This window comes from Carlito syrichta, unplaced genomic scaffold (assembly GCF_000164805.1).
Source record: "Carlito syrichta isolate Samal-C Ts95f unplaced genomic scaffold, Tarsius_syrichta-2.0.1 Scaffold305726, whole genome shotgun sequence".
Lineage (NCBI taxonomy): Eukaryota > Metazoa > Chordata > Mammalia > Primates > Tarsiidae > Carlito > Carlito syrichta.
Window position 1 is genome coordinate 88,065 of NW_007249822.1, and position 19,277 is coordinate 107,341.

Genomic DNA, 19,277 nt, shown 5'->3' on the forward strand with positions numbered 1-19,277 from the left:
CCCCCCTCCCCACCCCATCCCCCTCTGAACCCCCCCTGCTGTCTGCCACTCTGTTTCCACCTGGGCCAGAATCTGAGCCTTCCCCCTTCCCCCCACCCCATGCAGGGCAGGATGGCACAGTTCAGCCCCATGGGGCTTACCTGGGGGTCACTCTGTCATTGAGCTCGGCCCCTGGAATGAGGCCTTGCTTCCTTGGAGGGGGGAGGTCTCAAGGGACCTGACCGGCCCCAGAGGGAGCTCTGGGTTAGAGGAACTGAGTTTCCAAGCACTGGTCCTGGAACGAGGCTGTCAGCCTCTGGCCGTGCAGAAGCCAGACTGATGCAGGCCTGCTGCAGCCTCCCCCAGAGCCTCCCCAGACGCTGGAGGCACGCTCGTTTATTGCACAGAGGCTTGGAGGAGGGGGTGGGAGGCTGCAGACCCACACAGGACTGGGCCAGCGGGAGGAGCAGCATCCAGGCCTGGGGCCCGGCAGGCGGTGGCCACCAGGGCGGCATCACTTCTTGGAGGCCAGCTTCTTCCCGCCGGTCTTGCTGCCCCTCCTGGCTTTGCCGAGAGGATGTGGCTCTGCTTCCGGCTCTTTCGCCCTACATACCGAGACAGAGAGAAGCAAATACTGAGAGGGTTGGGAGGGGCTGGTCTGTACAGTGCCCGGAACCCGGGCCTGGCCAGGTGAGGGGGTTGCACTCCTCTCCCTTGCACAGGTGAGGCTGTCTGGGTGCTCCTCCCAGGGGTCCCGGAGGCACCTGTGACCTTTCTGCATGCTCCTAGTTTTGATTTTCTATCTCCATGGGGGGGTGTGGTTTGCAGAACACAGGACTGTTTCACAGTTACCACGGACAAGTGCGTGAACTTTTGATAGCTGCAGCAAGTTTCTTGAGGGAGACAGCGGGGAGTCTCCATCCTTCTTGGACTGATGGGCTGTTTTTTAGACAAGGTCTACAGAAGGCCTCATCTCCACCACCCGACTGGACATGGGGTTGATAAAGGGCTGGAGGCGGGGATTTGGGGAGATAACCCGAGCCCTGGGTGGGGAAGTGACTTGTCCAAGGCTACATCGCCCCAAGGTGGCCTTTGTGGGCTGTGGTGAGGGTGAGGGCCCCGCTGTGAGCCACGCCCATTCTGCCGGTGTGACAACCTACTTCTCAGCCTCGGGAAAAGAGTCCTTCTCCACCTTGTCTCCCAGGACCAGCGAGGAGAGACTTCCTTGGATATCTTCTGACATGGTTCTCTTGGCTGATTCAGAATCCTCCAGGCTCTGGACGGAGGGTGGGACGCTGCGGGGGAGGCAGAGCGGGAGGGCAGTGCTCAGCAGGGAATGCCAGAGGGCCCGGCACTGCATGGCACGCTGACACTGTCCCGTCAGCACTTCGGGCCCCTGGAGAAACCAGGCACACAGGTTTCTCCCCCAAGGGCAGTGAAGGTAGAATCTGACCTCCTTGGGGACCCAGTGACCTGCTGGGGTGGGCCTCCCTGGCTTCTCTTGAGGGCTGGATTGGCCCTGATGCGTGTGCCACCACACCTGCACACCCACTGATCATGGGAAATGCCTCTGGCGGGGCAGGAGGGCTCAGTGAAGTGATGGAAGGAGAGACGACAGGCGGCTGAGGAAATACGCCATCAGGTGCTGTGGGCGGAACACGTCCCCCACATTCATGTGTTGAAGTCCTCATCCCCCGGACCCTGGAGCCGGGCCTTCTTTGGAAACAGCACTGTGGCAGATGTAATTAGTTAAGTGAGGTCGCACTATGGGGGGAGCCATCAGATGTGACTGGGGTCTCTATACAAGGGGGAGACTTGGACGCAGCCTGGCACACAGGATGATGTGTGAGGCTCGCAGCTGTGCTGCCACAGGTCATGGGACCCCCAGAAATGAGGAGAGAGGCCTGGAACAGGTCCTCCCCCGCCCACGCCGTCCTCTCAGGCGTCTGGCCTCCAGAACTGGAGATGCTCCACTTCTGTTGTTGAAGCCACCTGGCTCGGGGCACCTTGTCTCTTAGGCTGTTCAAACCACCACAGACTGGGTGACTTATACGCAGCAGAAATGTGTCACGGTCCTGGAGGCAGGGAAACCCGTCATCAAGGACCAACAGATGCCGTGTCTGGGGGGACCCCCTGCATCCAGACGGCCGTCTTCTCCAGCTCCACACGGAAAGGGGTGAGGGGTTCCCGGGCCTCTTGTCTGAGGACATTCGTCCCATCCCCGAGGGCTTCACCCCATGACCTCATCGCCTCCCCGAGGCCTCATCTCCTGCTACCATCGTCTTGGGGGTGAGGATTTCAGCACACGAATTTGAGGGGGCACAACATTCAGACCGCAGCCTCTCGATCCAGCGGCCCCGCAAACTTCTCCCCTGACGATGCCTGACCTTTGCCCCAACCTCCCGGCTTTGTAGACACTGTCTATGTTTCTGGGTTACAGGATGTGTCTCAGCATCACAGCAGCCCTGGGGAGCAGGCAGCTCAGGGATGTGTGCCTCCATTTCACCCAAAGGGCCTGAAGTCCAGAGAGGTGAGTGGGCTTACTCAGGGGCTCACGGTGTGAGTTAACAGCAGAGACAGGACGGCCCGTGCCTCTGCTGTCTCGTCCGTCACTCAGTCATATTTATTGAGCCCCTACTATGTGCCTGGCCCGGGATCAGCACAGCCAGTCTGGTGGGGGACATGGCTAACAATATCGGGCGAGCAGTGCTGAGGGAGGGGACACAGCTTGGGGAGGGGAGGCTGAGGAGGCTCTGGGGGCAGGTGGCACCCACGCCAAAGACTTATCCGGGCTGGGCTGGGCGGGTGTGGAGGGGCTGCCCAGGGAGGGGCCATCCTCAAAGGCTTAGAGCAAGACCCAGCAGTGGAGCGGTCTGAATCTCCCTCCTGCTTTCTTAAAGATCACAAGAGGGGCTGGAAGGCAACGTGCTCCAGGCCAGGACCTTTCAGAGACAGTCAGAGACAGCAGGAGCCTCTCCCATCATTCTGGGGCCCTAGAAAAATTAGAAATGGAGAGACATCCCAACAGGGTCTCAGAATCTGGGTCTGTTCCCAGCGTCTCTCTGCACCCTCTCCCCACACCCAGCCCCACAGAGGAGCCACACACAGTCAGATAGACCCCTTAGACTCATCTGGAGACAAGGGTGACAGTCTAGCTGAGGCGCTTTGAGATGCGAAGGCCCATTTCAAAAATGAGTGCTGCACTCTCTTCTCCTCTTCTGGGCCTTCTCCGTATTCTTCAAGGCCAGCCTGCTACCTCACCTCCTCTGGGAAGCCCTCTGAGCTCTCACATAAGGAGCAACCCTCCACTGTCCTGTGGACTGGCATCTCTGCCTCAGTGTTTACATGGTGCACGGAGTCTGGCCTGAGGAGAAGGAGCGCCTTGACACCTCTTGTGCATGGTGGTCAACAGGCATGAGTGAATGAGCGCATTAACAGAATGACAGAGACATCGGAGGACCAGGAACCACTAGGCCAGTGGGGCCACACGGCTGCCCTCTTCGGGTGACAGCGACGCACCTGTGCCTGCTGACAGTGAGCCAGGTGCTCCTCTGGAAGAATGATCTGTAGATCAGCACTGAGAGCATCCTTGGTCAGGGTAAGAGACCCTGTAGGGGTTTGCATCAGGCCTGCGCCTCCAGCCATCTCAAGGCCTCTGTACTCGCCCCAGCGAAAAGTAAAGTACCAGCAGGAACCTCCCTAATCAGACACAGAGCCCATCTTCTATCCTTTGAGGCCAGCCCCTGGTTCCTGAGCCCCTGGTCTGCTTCAGGAAGGTAACTCCCCTCCACTCAGCCCCATTCAGGTCCCCAGTCCAGTAGAGAGGTAGCTTTAAAACCATCTTCACCCATACTTACTGCTTCTGTGACAAGCTCGTGACACCTTGGTGGGCCCCAACCCATCCTCTATCAGGTTCTGATCAAGCCTCTCCAGCTCAAGAACCTTTGATGGCTCCCCACTGCCTGTGGCATGGAGCACGAAAGCCTACCTCAGCATGCCTTCCCCCGCCTGTCCAGTGCTTGCTTAACCTTCAGTGGGGGCGTCCTTCCCTCAGGGGATGCATTGCTGACATGAGCAGCTGGCAAGAGTGAATTGCTGTCCCCCAGAACAGCACCGCAGAGGGAGAGCCCAGCAGTGGCTGTTTCCTCCCTGGACGCTAGGGCCTCTTTCACAGTGCCGTCTCTGGAGGGGTCCTGGTGGCTGCAACTGGAGGTGTGAGCCCCGGGACAGACCTGGGTCTCCTAACCCTGTGCCCTCACCCTTCTGCCTCCGCTCAGCCTCCTCCCGCCTCTTCTGAGGTGGGTGAGAGGTAGGGGTGCCATCCAGTGGCACAGTTGCAAAGAGTCACTCCTCACATCTGGATCGCACTTTACAGTTTACAAAGCCCTTTGAGGTTCACACTGGTGTTCACACAGCACTCGTGCCAGTTGGTGGCGTAGTCCGCATCTCACAGAGCACTCAAAAGTGTATAAGGTGCTCTGTCCCTTAGAGAGTGTCTTGCAGTTTACAGAGTGCTTTGCAGGGTAGAAGGCACTACAGTTAACAGAGCAACTTACAGGGCCTATGACAGCTTATGAAGGGCTCTGCTGTGTCTGCAGAGCAGGTCCGTGGGGGCACACAGCAGTTTACAAGATGATTTCCAGTTTCCAGGGCACACTGCAGCTCCCAGGGCCCCTTGTGACTTATTGGACATGTGGCAATCTACAAAGGGCTTTGTCTTTTACAGAAGTCATGACAGTTTGCAAAGTACTTTGTGGTCTATTGGGCACTTTAAAGTTTACACAGCACCTTGCAGTTCGCAGGGCACATGACAGTTTACAAAGCGTGTTGTCACTGGAGAGACAGTCTGCCAGCTAGCTCTGGTCCTAGCAGATGGAGACTAGCCGTTCTGAGAGGTCCTGGTGGGAGGGCATGACAATGAAGGGAGGGAGTAAAGGTTCCCCACCCCCACTGGTCTTGCTCCCTCCAGGAAATCCTCCACAGAGAGCTGGAGCCGTCCTCCTCAGCACCACGGCCTGGCCGCTCTCCTCAGAGCCTCTCCCAGCCCCGGGCGGGATGCAGGTTCCTCAGAGGATACTGTGCGTGGACTCTGGGCATCCTTCCTGGCCCAGCTGCCGCTGACTCCACTTGGAAGCCGTCTAGACAGTCCCAGCCTGCTGACCCCTCCCAGGTGCGAAAGCTCCTTGGTCCCCTCCACTTGGGGGCCCCGGAGGCTTGGCGTGAGTGAGGATGGGTTCTTGGCTTCCCTGACCCTCCTGTGCAGGTAGGAGGTGGGCAGAGCTAAGTGTGGACCCAGCGCCTAGCAGGGGGCCGCTCTTGGGCGGAGCATCGCTGTCTGCTACAGAAGGAGGAGGGCGCAGGCCTGGAGGGGGACAGGGAGGCTGTAGGCCTCATACAGCTCTGGCCTCTGGGCTGGACTGCCTGCTTCCTGAGCCAAAAGCCTTTTGGGGGCCTTATCTTGGTGCAGCCCACTCAGCCCAGCCCTGAAACTTCAACACAGGCCAAGGCAGCTCCCACCAAGGCCATGCCACCTGTCCGCCTGCCCGGTTCCTCCTCTTCCCTTGCCCTCGCTCTGCACATCGAGGGGTTAGAGAGGCTGCCGGGTGAGGAAGGAGGCTGCATTGCAAGCACCCTAGGAAGCCTTCTGGAGGGAGGGAAGCCTCCGTGCTGGAATTCCGGGCTGTGGGGCAAGGACAGAGACAGAGATGTGGGCAGGTCGATGGAGCAGATGGGAGATGGTCTGGAGGTCGGTGCAATAATCAGGCCGGTGTCACCAGAGGAGGAGGGTGGGCCTTGGAGGCCAGGCCAGTCCTTGCCTCGGGAGCCCGGCTCACCCCTCAGAGGACAGCCTTTTTTCCTCCCCCCCCGCAGCAAGTGCCCAGCACACAACATCCCTGTCCCTTTTGTTAAAATTGTTGGAAAGCACATGGCATGAAATGTAGCATCGTAATGACGTGTGAGTTCACAGGCATTCACGTTGCTGCACCACACAGTGCTGGGGCCTTTCTGTCTTGCAAAATGGCAACTTCATGCCCATTCAAGTCCCCATGCGCCCTCAGCCCAGCACCCACGATGCCATTTTCTGTCTCTACGAATGTGACTACTCCGGGGATCTCTCGTAAGTGGGATCACGTGGTATTTATCTTTTTGTGACTGGTCCGTTTCACTCAGCATAGTGTCCTCAGGGCTTATCCTTGTAGCATGTGACAGGACTTCCTCCTTTTTAAGGCTGAATAAGATTCCGTTGTGTGGACAGGCAGACCACAGTTCTTTAGTCATTTATCCCTCCACTGTTGGGCTACTGGGTTCCTTTCACCTTGTGGCTCCTGTGAGTAATGCTGTGAATGCTTGTTCTCTTCTTTTCTTTTTGATAGTGGCCATCCTGATGGGTGTAACGCCATCTCTCATTCTGTGTGCTTTTTGTTGTTGTTGTTGTCTTTGAGTCAGGGTCTCACTCTGGTGCCCAGGCTGGAATGCAGTGACATGATCATAATGACATCACAGCTCACAATGGTCTTGACCTCCTGGACTCAGGCGATCCTTCTGCCTCAGCCTCCCAAGGAGCTGGGACCACCAGTGCACAATACCATGCCTGGCTAATTTTTAAATTTTTTTTTATAGAGACAAGGTTTTGATATGTTGCCCAGCTGGTCTCAAACCCGTGGGCTCAGGCAATCTTCCTGCCTTGGTCTCCCAAGGAGCTGGGATTACAGGCATGAGCCACCACACCTGGCTCATTGTGTTTTCAATGTGCATTTCTCTAATAATGAGTGCTGCTCTCTCTTTTTGACATGGATTTCCAAGTCTTGGCTCAGCCAAGGTGAAGCAGGTCGAGCTCTTGCTCTCCTCCATCTCCCTCGCCTGAGGCCTGACACTCGGCAGTTGCTCAGAAACTGAAGGAATGATGTGACTTTAGGCTGAGCAACTGAGCTGGTGCGGGAGCAGCCTCCCACCACTGGAGGTGTGTGCAGGGCAGCCAACGACCACTCCAGCCTGGCTAGCAGGGGCCACCTTGGCTGTCAGTCAGCCCTTCCTCATGCAGACCTGAACTCTGCCTCCCTGGGACAACGGTCAGCCTGGGGTGCTCATTCAGTGAGCATTTTCCAAGAGTCTCTCTTGGGCCAGGCCCCGGAGAGAAGCGGAGCACCTGCAGGAGGGCGGCAGGATGTCTAGAGCACCTGCCATGGAGGCCGGCGGCTGTCCCACGGGCTCAGCTTAACACGGCTCCTTCTGAATCCCCTGCCTGCGCTTCAGGAAGGACTGTCCCTGGTGGCTCCCACCACCCAGGGATCGCATGAGTCTGGGGCCCTACCAGTGGCCCGTCCACCACCCCCAGGCCCTGCAGTCTCCTCAGTTGTGTTGGGCCTGGCCTGCCCCCACCCTCCTGCTCTGTTTGCTGAAAGCAGGGCTACCCAGCAGGTGAGAGCCCACCTCAGCCTCAGCTGGATCTCAGGTGGCCTCAATGGTGGGAGGCCAGTGGGGGCCGGCAGCCATGCCAAGTTCACAGGCGCTCTTCTTCCCACCCCTTCCTCGCCACAGTGGCCTCACAGACCGCGGGCCCAGACCGACAACTGTCTCTGTGACCAGCTCCTCTGAGGAAAGAGGAGGCCGAGATGCCCAGCCCAGGGGCCACTCCAGCTGACTCCCAGCCCTGCCTGGCTCCCTCCCGGCATTTACCTGCTGGCCTGGCTGTGCCCTCTTCACCTCCCCACCTCCGCAATGGCTTCCTAGAACCTTCTCACTGCACCTATTCAAACCACACCAGGTTAAAAGGAGACCCTGTGTAAAGAAACATGAGTCCCACCAAATGACAGAGAGGGAGCCCCCCTTCCCAGATGTCTGAACGCAAAGCTGCCAGCCAATGTCAGAAATGGAATGTCAGCTCCAGCGCTCACCTCCCTGGCTCTACACACCGAGACTTCTGACTTCAGAGTCTTTCTTCAGCACAATGGTCCGGCACGCTAGACCTTCCACAGCCGCTGACCAGGAGCCTTCCAAGTCCAAAGGTTCTGTTCTTCCTTCCAAACCACCTCTTAGCAGCTGAGCATCCTGAGAACCTTGTTCTCGCCTTCTCTCCTCCCTTGGGGCCACAACTGATCAGCCAGCCTTCAACAGAGCCATCCAAGTTGCACATTTAGGGAAAAAACGGACAAGCCAAGTACAGACGTCTGCCCTTCAGACGCTCACTGGGGGGGAGTGGCTGCACAGCTACTACCTGAACCACACACATCCATCTTGCCACGAGGACGTTGTGAGCTCTCCCCGTGTCTTCCGGAATCCAGATAAGCTAGGCCGACAGCATGCCTCTCACTACCAATCTAGTCATCCTGCTAGAAGAGGAACTGGGGTGTGTGGGGTGCTTTTAAAACATGTCCACCAGGCCGGGTGTGGTGGCTCACGCTTATAATCCCAGCTGCTTGGGAGGCTGAGGTGGGAGGATTGCCTGAGCCTGGGAGTTCAAGACCAGCCTGGACAACATAGTGAGAGCTCGTCTCTGCAAAAAAATTAACTGGGTATGGTGGTGCACACAGGTAGTCCCAGCTACTTGGGAGGCTGAAGCGGAAGGATCACCTGAACCCAGGAGGCTGACGCTGTGGTGAACTGCGATTGTACCCTGCACTCCAGCCTGTGTGACAGAGTGAGACCCCAACTCCAAAAATAAAATGACATAAAACATGTCCCCCGGTTCTTTCATACACCTCCCCCATCAAGAGGTGGAGGCTGATTCCCCTCTCTTGAATGGGCTGGCCCTAGGGACCTCAATGCTGCGGAATGTGTGACTTTATGTAATTTACGAGGCTAAGTTATAAAGCAAGATGCTGTTTAGCTGGCTGTTTCCTGAACTGCTTGCTCTTGGAACTCACCCGCCATGTTGTGAGAATGCCCAGGCCACTTGGAGGGGCCGCGTGTAAGTGTTCTGGTGGGTGGCCCACACAAGCCTCGGAGATGACGCAACGCCAGCCAGCTCCTGACTGCCGCTGCACGGGAGACCCTCCCACCAAGCAAGAACCACCAAGCTGAGCCCAGCTGGCCCCAGGACCAGGACAATGAATAGGAAATGATTGTGTTGTTTTATGCCATGATGCTTGGGGTAGTTTGTTTCTCAGAGATTACAGGAACTGTTGCTATGACAGCGTTCTGAAAGGTTTCATTCCCTGTCTTCACCTAAGTCAGTCAACCTACAAGACTGCTTTAGGATTAGGAGGAGTCCTCCTGGTTTACAGTTTCAGAAATCTGTATCTCTCTGCTCCTCTCCACTTTCGAGAACCTAAACCATCTTTTGTGTGTCTAGTCTGTGCGTGAGTATGGTTTGTATGTATGTGTGCAGCTAGTATGTGTTTGTGTGTGTCTAGTTTGTGCATATGTGCCTGGTTTTCTGATTCTTTCCTCGCCGTTTCCCCAAGATTGTTGAAAACCGTCGTGAGCATGCCATGAAGTCCTCTCAGCCCCCTTGGGTGCAACTCATAAGGAGACCAGAACTCGGCTTAAGAATAATGCCGTCGCTAACAACTGTAGTGTACGGTCTCTGAGCGGATAGATGTCAGTGACGTGCCAGCACTTCCCAGGCATCGACGCAGCCCCGCCGCATGACCCCATGCAGCAAGTCTCACTTGACGGAGAAGCGGAGGCACGGAGAGGGTGAGTGGTTTGTGCGGGTCACACAGCTCCGAAAGGTCAGACTCCTTTCTGCCGCTGGTCTTTTTCCTGCCCCCTCGCCTGGGTTAGGCAGGGGCTGCCCTTTCCTATTCAAGATCTTCTTTGGTCTGAGGACAGCTGAGGCCAAATAAAAGCAACATCCCTCGATAACTGCTTCTTGGCTCCCCCACCCCCCTGTGTGGTCTGCATGTTTGTCTCCCCACAGTTCATATGTCAAAACACTAACCCCTGAGGTGATAATCTTGGGTGTAGGACCCTTGGGGTGTGATGAGGTCATGAGGACAGAACTCTCACAATGGGGTCCGTGCCCTCCCACCAGAGGCCCCAGAGAGCTGTTCACCCTCCCACCCCTCGCTCTGTGAGGACACAGCCGCAAGGTGCTGTCTGTGACCTAGGAAGCAGACCCTCACCGGACACTGAACCTGCCAGTGCCTTGGTCTTGGACTTCCCGGCTCCAAAACGGTGAGAAATAAGTGTTTGTTGTGTACGAGCCACCCCTGGCATGATTTTGTGACAGCAGTCCAAACAGGCTAAGACACACACTATGCCTTGGCTACGCAGCAGCCAGCCTTGTTCTGAATGTTTCTGGAAATGCCTTCGGCATCTTCACGCAGCCTCAACCCGAGCCTTCAGGCCGAGCCTTCCTGACAGCGCCTCCCCGCCCTGCCCTGCCTCTGCCTTTCTCCCTGGGATTGCTGTTGATGGTCTTCCAGGACTGCCACGCCCTCTTCCTCCTTGAGTCTCAGGTGATGGGTGCCCAGTGGCTTTTCTCCCTGCACCTGTCAGCATCTGCCCCTCCTAATGCCCACAGGCTCCTGGATCTGCTCCTCCGCTGAGGCCTCAGGTGCCAGGGTCGCGCCTCCTGTCATTGGGACCAGGCAGACACTCTGACAGGGCCAAACTTCAGCTCCCTGGGGTGCGATGGCATCAAGACTCCCAGAACACCAAGGGATCTGTGTGGGAGTGTCCGAACTCTGTGTTCTGGGAGTGCAATCACAGGTGGCCCCAGGTGTGCATATGAACAACACCTCTGGCGTGTTTCATAATTTGCTTCACGGTTCACAACATTCTCTAACAAACACACTTTCATGAGCTCCTCCTATCAACCCTCGAGGTGGCACTGTCATGCTCATTTTTTTTTGAGAGGACAGAAAACCTGAGGGGCTTGCCTCGTCTTCATTTTTAAGGTGAGGTGACTGAGGCCTAAGGCACAAACAGATTAGCCCACTATCACCCCGCTAGTAAAGAGCAGAGCAGGGGCTCCAACTCTTGTCCTGGAACACCTGACCCAGGAAGGTCTTGCTGTGCTGTACTGTACAGGCATTCCAGAATCTGCTCTTGATCCTCTCACACAGCCTCTAAGACCTTAAGAAAGTCAGGCCCCTTCCTGAATTGGGCTGTGTTCTTCTTGCGTGGGAGACCTACCTCTGATCATCTCACTGGAGCTGAGCCCCGAGATGCTCACCGGGTTGGCATCACCTGGTTGCAAAGCTTGAGTCGAAAGCTCTGAGGCAGACTTAAGCCGGCACTTCCTTCTACAGGAGCCTAAGATCACTCCTGGCTGGCCTTTGTCTATGTGGTCCTACTGGTAAACACAGCAGAGGCAGCACTGGGGTTGCCCACAGGGTGGGGTGTGATGGGACAGAACGGGGTTGTGGCGGAGACTCCTGTTCCCCAAACCCCTGCCTTCATTATTTCAACAGCCACCGGCACCATGCAAACGTTCCTGGGTTTCTCTTTCTCCAAGAGGGCCCCCCTCTCTAACTTGTGTCCCAAAGAAACTCACAACAGGGCCTTGTCCCCCTGACCCCCTGACCCCCTGCTGCCTGGCCCATCCTTCCTCCACCCACCAGTGAAGTCCTCTTGTTGCAGCTTTCACTGTGTGCCTGCTCCCTGGCCCTGGCTCCTCCCCACTTTACCCCTATGGCCCCACCTGCTCCTCCCAGCATCTCCTTTCCCCACTCCACCCCTCCCGAGCCTGCCCCTCCACCTGTGTGTTTCCTGTTTTACCTGAATTTGTAGTCATTGGGCAGGAAGTAGCCCATCTTGCAATCCTGTCGAGCTCGGAAGATCTGTTTCAGCAGATTCTGCTTGCTGAAGCCGTATCCATTCAAAACACGACCTCCAAAAAGGAGTTTTCCCCCAGCAAACATCTGTTGACAGATGGGAGGGAAACAGTAGGAGAAACCCTCAATGCATCAGCATGGCCATACCCGCTGTTAAGACAGGCAAATCTGGCATCCATAAGCCTCTCAGACCTGGGGCTGGGAGGCAGGCCTGGGGACTGGGAGGAAGTGCTGTCCTCGCAGTTGCCCAGTGAGGTGTGGCTGCTCCTGACCCCCACCCAGGCACCCTAAGTTGGAGGGCAGCCCCTCCATTCCAACCTTTGCCCCTGCTCGGGGCACCAGCTCAAATGCCACTTCACACGCAAGCCCCCTCCTTCCCTGGCCCTCTGGCCCCAGCCCAGAGGGCCCCACCCCACCCCCTACAGCTGTCTGGCCAGCTCTGCCCTGCAGGCACCATTCAGCTATTCCAATGGAACGGAGCCCCTTGAGGGCAGGGCCCTTGTAGCCCACCCACAGGTCAGTCTCCAACAAGGAGACACCCATCCCAGGAGTTCTGTGCAAGGAAATTCATCACAGCATCATTTGTTATGGCAAAAAACCAGAAATAACCTAAATGTCCAGTAGAAGCAGCACCAAGAGATACAATGACAGAATCATATGCAATGGTTAAAAATCAGGTGTTATGAACTATTTGAAGACATGGGGAAAGACTCCTGATATTTTAATTTAAAAAGCAGAACCTCAAAGAATATATGCAGAAAAAGTCTGCAAAGGCCAGACACCAAAATGTGAGCATGGAGTGAACTTGGCAAGTACCAGGACATACTGGCTGGATGAACAAATGAGACTCCCTGGGCGACATGATGATGTAATTATTCTCTAAATTGCATTTTCCAAGTTGTCTATAATGAACATGTATACGTTTTTAGTTTATGCTGTTTTTAGTGTAAAGTAACTTAAAAACAAGCAGATGAAGAGAATTTGATTCTTTGGGTTGGACGTCACCCTTCAGCCTCCTGGACCCAGGACACGTAGGGTTGGGCTGTGTGCTAGAGGACTCCTGGTCAGTCTTGCTTGCTGGTCCTCCCTTCTTCTCCCCGCCATCTTCTCCCCGCATTCTTCTCCCCCTCCTTTCTTCTCCCCCTCCCTTCTTCTCCCCCTCCCTTCATCTCCCTGTGGCAGAGGGACTAAAAACAGTTAAAATGATTCCCCTTCCCTTCCTCTCCTTCTTCCTCCGTCCCACACTTATGAATCTGCAGGGGCAAAGGTCACTGAGACTGGAGGGCAGGCTGTCGACCCCCTCCCTGGGGTCCCGGCTCACCAGAATCATCCCCTGCACCGCAGAGTGTTTCTTCACCATCAGGGGCGGGTCCTTCTGTAGGGGACCGTCCAGGTCATACTGCAGCAGGCGGTAGGGGTCATGCCGGCACTGCCAAGGCAGAAATGTGAGAGCTGGTCACCCCCATGCCAGGAAGATGCACTTGAGCAACTGCATTCTTGGCCAGGTCGGGCTCCCCTTTGAGTCCTGGAGCTCTGTACATGCCCCCTTCCACACTCCTGCTCAAGGGCTCTTCAACCCTGTAGACACACCTCCCGTGACTGTCCAGGAATGCCTGGATCTATTTAGAGCCTGCGATGAGGGAGAGCCATTACTGAGATGACTGCCGCTGCATGTGAGACCCACTGGTTTGGCTTTCTGGGAGCCGCAGAATATGGCTTCTCCCTCACCCTGGGAGAAGCCCTATGGAGGTTTGAAGATGAGAACTGTGTTCCTGGGTGAACCCATTTCCAGGCTTATGAGTCTACTTTTTGCAACCTAAAGAATTCCTCACGCCGGGCTCGATGGCTCAGCCTGTAATCCTGCGCCTTTGGGTGAGTAGATTGCCTGAGCCCGCGGGTTCGAGACCCGCCTGGGCAGGCGAGACCTCATCTCTACAGTAAATCAAAAAACCAGCCGGGCGTGGTAGCACATGCCTGTATTTCCAGCTACTTGGAAGGCTGAGACGGAAGGATTGCCGGAGCCCAGCAGGTCGAGGCTGCGGTGGCCGGAAGTGGCCACTGCACTCCAGTCTGGGCGACTGAGTGAGACTCCAACTTAAAAAAAAAAAAAAAGAATTCCTCTGCCCATAACCCCCTGCTGGCAGCCCCTTATTACCCTTCCCAGTCACTGACTCTAGTGAGAGGATCTGAACTGAGCCCACACCTCAAGATAAGGTCTAGTCAGTTCAGAGTAAAGCTGGGGTCTTTCCCCCCTCTCTTTCTGGATGCTACAGATCTATCAATACAGCCAACTGCTGCCTTCTGGTTTTATCTATCTTTTGGCTCCAGGTTCCTGCGCCATCCTGCTGGGTCACACTGATCTCTCCATCTACAGTGTGAGCCCCAGAATCACACCTGATGTTCTAGTTGTCAGGGAAAGAGAATGTCAGGGAGCGTTCCTCCCTTAACCAAAGACACTCTAATCTGACACCATACTCCAAGTCTGTCTGCCAGGGTGACTCCTTCACGGGCTGCAGCCATCTCAGGCCAGACTCTGTCTTCACTCAGTCTGTTAATGGTCGGGCTGGGCCACACATGCATTCCTATTACTCAGGGACAATTATCAGTGAGCAACGAAAGGCCCCAAGATAAGTTAAAGTCAACTCTAAATTCTCACATGAGCGGGGATTATACTTGTCCTTACATGGATGGGCACAGAGCAGGTACTCAATAAATGCTCACTGGGTTGGACTAAATTGGAAGTTAACCCTAGAAGATAAGTGTGTTCTGCTGCAGGGAACTAGTCCCAAGGCATGTGGCTGACTCTGTGCTGTCTTGGACTGAGATCGTGACATGGCTACTGTTCTCTTCTCAGAAAGGAATGCTGAGCTCCTGGCTGGACCCAAACTCAAGGATGGGCACGAGGGGTCAAGGAAGTGGCACTCCTGGGAGGAGGATGTCCACACACACCCAGGTGCATGTAAAAACCTAGAACTCTACAGCAACAAAGGGGAAACAGGCAAAGACAAGGGATTCTAGGAGGCATGTGGGCCAAGAGGGCTTGACAGAAGTTCCCATGTAGATACGCAGCTCACAGGGTCACCTACCATCTCCTGCTCTAGTTGGTCTACGGAAAGGGCCAGCCCTCAAACTGTGCTGACACTGAAGAGAATAACTGCAAATTCAGAGGATGACGAAGGCCTGGGACTTAGGAACATCTTGGCTTTGCCAAGACGAGTGGGTGGGAGTGGGCTCTGTGAGCCCTAAGACCCCCTCTAGATGTCAGCCACCATGAACTGGGACTTCAAGCAGCGTTTCACCCCCACCACCTTTGCATAGGCACGGGCTCTGCCAGGGACACTCATACGCCTGCCAAGATCCTGCTTATCCTGGGAGGCGCCCCTGACCCCAGGAGGCAGCAGGCACACATTCCCAAGTCCTGCACGCCCAGAGCTGCTCTCACAGCCTCGCTAGCTGTGCTGTGGTTGCTGAAAACTCCTCCAGGGCCTGGCCTGTATCTAAGTCACGTTGGGTGCCTGGAACCTGGGACGAGGCCAGCACACAGTGGGTGTGCAAGACAGTCTACAGACACCTACTGAGTCCTGGGGATGTGGTTGTGAGAATTGCCTGTTTTATGTTCATACAAATAAGTAGTCACAAACTGGGAGCAAAGGAGAGTGTCCCGGCCTTCTCCTACAGGTCGGGAGAGGCACCCCACCCCCGTGAGGTGACCTTCATCTCCAGACAGGAGGATGAGTGGGAAGGAGAGAAGCGGGGGAACCTGCAGGCAGTGGGGCAGTGCGGGCAGAGGTCCCGGAAGAGGACTGAAGTGCCTGTCCTAGCACTGTGGGGTCTTCCCAGATTCTCCCTCTCCCTCCCTTCCCCTCTCCATGGGCCTGCCTCTACCCTCACCCTCGGCCCTCCTGCTGGGCAGGGACCCACCTGGATGCAGGGTGAGCCTCGGCCCTGCTGGCGGTGGCTGTAGAGCGTGTCCAGCAGCCACTGGAGCTGTGCCGTGCCGGCGAGGTTCTGGCTCGAGACGATCCCAAACACGAGCACCTGGCTGGGGTCCCGGGGTGCCAGCAGGAAGCGCTCCAGCTCCACATCGGACACCAGGGGCGCCTTCACGATGCACCTGCAGCCGGTGCGGGTGTCCTCCTTGCGCAGGAGCTTCCGCAGCACCAGCGGGCAGTCGGAAAGCGAGGCCGCCCACCTGGCAGGCCCGCAGGGCTCGTGAGCCTTCCCCCTGCAGGGAGGAGCACAGAGCGCAGCCTCAGCAGCGGTGGCCCCCAACTCACAGTCCCCGGGTCTCAGATGGGCAAAGGATCCCTACGGAGCCTGAGCTCCCAGGAGGTTCTTGCCTGGCTCCCGCTACCAGTGTGTGGCACCACCCGGATGTGGCTCCTAACCTCTCTGGGCCTCCGTTTCCTCGGGTGCAGAACGGGAATCGCTCACTCATTCACACATCCATTGGGTCAGCAAACTCTTTGGCGTCATCCTGGACTCCTTTCTCTCACACCGCATCCAGTCTACTTGCAAGCCTGTCTACGCTCTTGACAGACATGGGATCCCATGGCTTTTCTGACCCCTCTACTCCCACCAGCATTGCCAAGCACCATCATTTCTTGCCTGGATGCCTGCCAGCGTTTCCTCATGGCCTCCTGCTTTCTCCTCCTCTGGCCTCTCTTCAGTCTGTCCTCCTCACAGCCCACCCAGGCATCCTGCCAGGACCTAAATCGCACTGTGTCATGACTCCTGTGGACACCTTTGGCAGCGTTCTGCCTTTTACAGAACAAGAGCCCAAGTCCCTGCACCGCCCTTCAAGGCGGTGTAGGACCTGGCCTCTGTTTTCCATCCTCCTCCCCTCCCACGCTCCAACATTCCCACCTTTGCTCACTGCACTCTGGCCACACTGGCCGCTGCTCATCCTCCAACCGCGGGGCCTCTGCTCCTGCTGTCCCTTCTGTCTGCCATGCTCTTCTCCCAGACAGCCACTCAACTCACTCTCACTCCTTTGTTCAAATGTCACCTTCTTTGACTTTCTGAGCAGCCATTTCATCCTTCCACCCCCAACACTCTTTCCCTCCCTTGCCTTATTTTCACCATAGCACTGCTCACTATCTAGCATAGTGTATCTTTTACTTATCTGTTTTTTATTATTGTACTTCTCTGTCCTACTAGAATGCAAGTTCCATGAATTCATGAACTTGGAGCATTTTGCTCAGTGGAATAAAGGAACAGCATTTGGTAAATAGTACAGATTCAGTAGAGATTCAATAAATAGTCAAACAAATCTTTGGTGGGCACCTGCTATGAGTCAAACACTGTACTGGGTTGTTGTGAGGGTTGTTATATCTAGATGGTAATAAGCACCACTCAGATAAAAAGTACTGCTATGATTTTATCCCTTCTGCTGCTTTACATCGTGTTGAGTGTCTTACAGCGCACACACCCTTGGAATAGACATTGTCTTGGTTAATTTTGTAATAACCCTGTGGAATATGTAGGGCAGAAACTAGTATTGCCATTTGTGGACCAGAAAACAGAAAGCTCCCATGGGCTTGAGCTTAGTTAAGTGGCAAGGGCTAGGATTAGAAACCACAGCATTCCAAAACAAGAGCCTTGCAGGTAATTTTCAACTCATCATCTTTTAGAAGCTATTTAATACTGATAAATACATGCTGAACAAACTTGCTAAGAAAATCTCTTATTCAAGCGCCTGTAGTTCCAGCTACTTGGAAGGCTGAGGCAGAAGGATCGCCAGAGCCCAGCAGGTCGAGGCTGCAGTGGCTGGGAGCAGCTACTGCACTCCAGTTTGGGCAACAGAGTGAGACTCCAACTCAAAAAAAAAAAAAAAATGTCCCCATGTATGCCAGGGAACCTAATACCAGGTTTGATACCATGTTTAGAAAAGGCATGAGAACACCCTAAGCTTTCACCTCTGGCTGACCTTTGGGCTCTGTGCAAGTAGAAAGGGAAGGCAGAATTGTAAACAGCCCAGCTAAAAGCACTGAAGGAGTGTCCCAACACAGAGTTCATCTGCAAAGACTGGAGAGTTTGTGTGTGGGAGGGGCTCCATGTAATCTCTATCGAATCACTAGCTAAGATAAATCACTTAGCTAACTAAACAGAGACATCAGTGACTACACATGACAAATTGTACAGTCTTTATTAAAATACTTTGGCAAAGTCAAACAACTACAACAAGCAGCAACCACAAACCCTACAGAGAGGGAAAATTTTCAGAGTTACTATATTATAATATTTAAAATGTTCAGTTTTCAACAAAGAAATTATGAGGCATGCAAACAAGACCCATTCACAGGAAAAACAAAAGTAGAAACTGTCCCTGAAGAAACCCAAATACCGAACTTACTAGACAAAGACTGTTTACAATTCTGCTGTCACTTTTTACCTGTACAGAGCCCAAAGGTCAGACAGAGATGAAACCTTAGGGTGTTCTCTGGTCTTTTCTAACTGCCTTCACTATGCTTAAAGAGCTAAAGGAAATCATGGGAAAAGAATGAAAGAAAACAAGGAGAATACTGTCTCATCAAATAGAAAATATCAATAAAGAGACATAAATTTTAAAACATAATCAACAAGAAATTCTAGAGTTAAAAAGTAGATTAACTAAAATAAAAAATTTAACAGCAGATGTGAGCAGGCAGAAGAAATAATCAGCAAACTTAAAGATAGAATAATTGAGATTATCCAATCTAAAGAGCAGAAAGAAAAACAATTAAGAAAAATTGGAATCCCGCACTTTGGGAGGCCGAGGTGAGTGGATTGCCTGAGCCTGTGGGTCCGAGACCCGCCTGGGCAACTTGGTGAGACCTCATCTCTACGATAAATAAAAAATTAGCCGGGCATGGTAGCATGCGCCTGTAGTTCCAGCTACTTGGAAGGCTGAGGCGGAAGGATCGCCGGAGCCCAGCAGGTCGAGGCTGCAGTGGCGGGGAGCGGCCACTACACTCCAGTCTGGGTGATAGAGTGAAACTCCAACTCGGAAAAAAAAAAAGAAAAGAAAAGAAAAATTGGGATACCATCAAGCAAACCAAATAGACATAATGGGAGTTCCAGAAGAACAGGAGTGAAGGTATGGAAAGAATATTTAAAGAATTGCCTAAAATGCTCCAAATTTGATAAAAGACATGACTTTACATAACCAAAAAGTTCAACAAATGCAGAGTAGGATAAATTCAGAAATTCACATTGACACACATTATGATACAATTGTCAAAAAACAAAGAATCTTGAAAGCAACAAGAGAAAAGTAATTCATCAAGTTCAAGGAATCCTCAATAAGATGAATAGCCAATCAGAAATCATGGTGGCCAGAAGACAGAGGAATTACATATTTAAAGTGATGGAAGAGAAACAAAAACCAAAAAACCCTGACAACCTAGAATTCTATATTGTACAAAACCATCCCTCAAAAATTAAGGCGAAATTAAGACATTCCTAGATAAACAAAAGCTGCGGGGGTTTGCTGCTGGTAGGCTTGTCCCACAGGAAACACCAGAGGGAGTCCAGGTTGAAATGAAAAGATACTAGACAGTAACTTGAAGCCATATGAAGAAATAGAGAACACTG

The 19,277-nt window shown here is 54.1% G+C and overlaps 1 protein-coding gene across 1 annotated transcript in view; it reads right to left on the reverse strand.

The window, feature by feature from the left end:
* CUNH3orf20 (chromosome unknown C3orf20 homolog) overlaps window positions 1-19,277 on the reverse strand; it is a 91,229-nt gene that overhangs the window by 13,747 nt on the left and 58,205 nt on the right. Inside the window, exons 11-16 of the mRNA XM_021714716.1 lie at window positions 15,624-15,927; window positions 13,024-13,131; window positions 11,647-11,789; window positions 1,140-1,274; window positions 941-1,022; window positions 223-584 (exon numbers count right to left, since the gene is read on the reverse strand). Coding sequence (XP_021570391.1) covers window positions 223-584; window positions 941-1,022; window positions 1,140-1,274; window positions 11,647-11,789; window positions 13,024-13,131; window positions 15,624-15,927 — 1,134 coding nt within the window. The remainder of the gene's footprint in view (window positions 1-222; window positions 585-940; window positions 1,023-1,139; window positions 1,275-11,646; window positions 11,790-13,023; window positions 13,132-15,623; window positions 15,928-19,277) is intronic.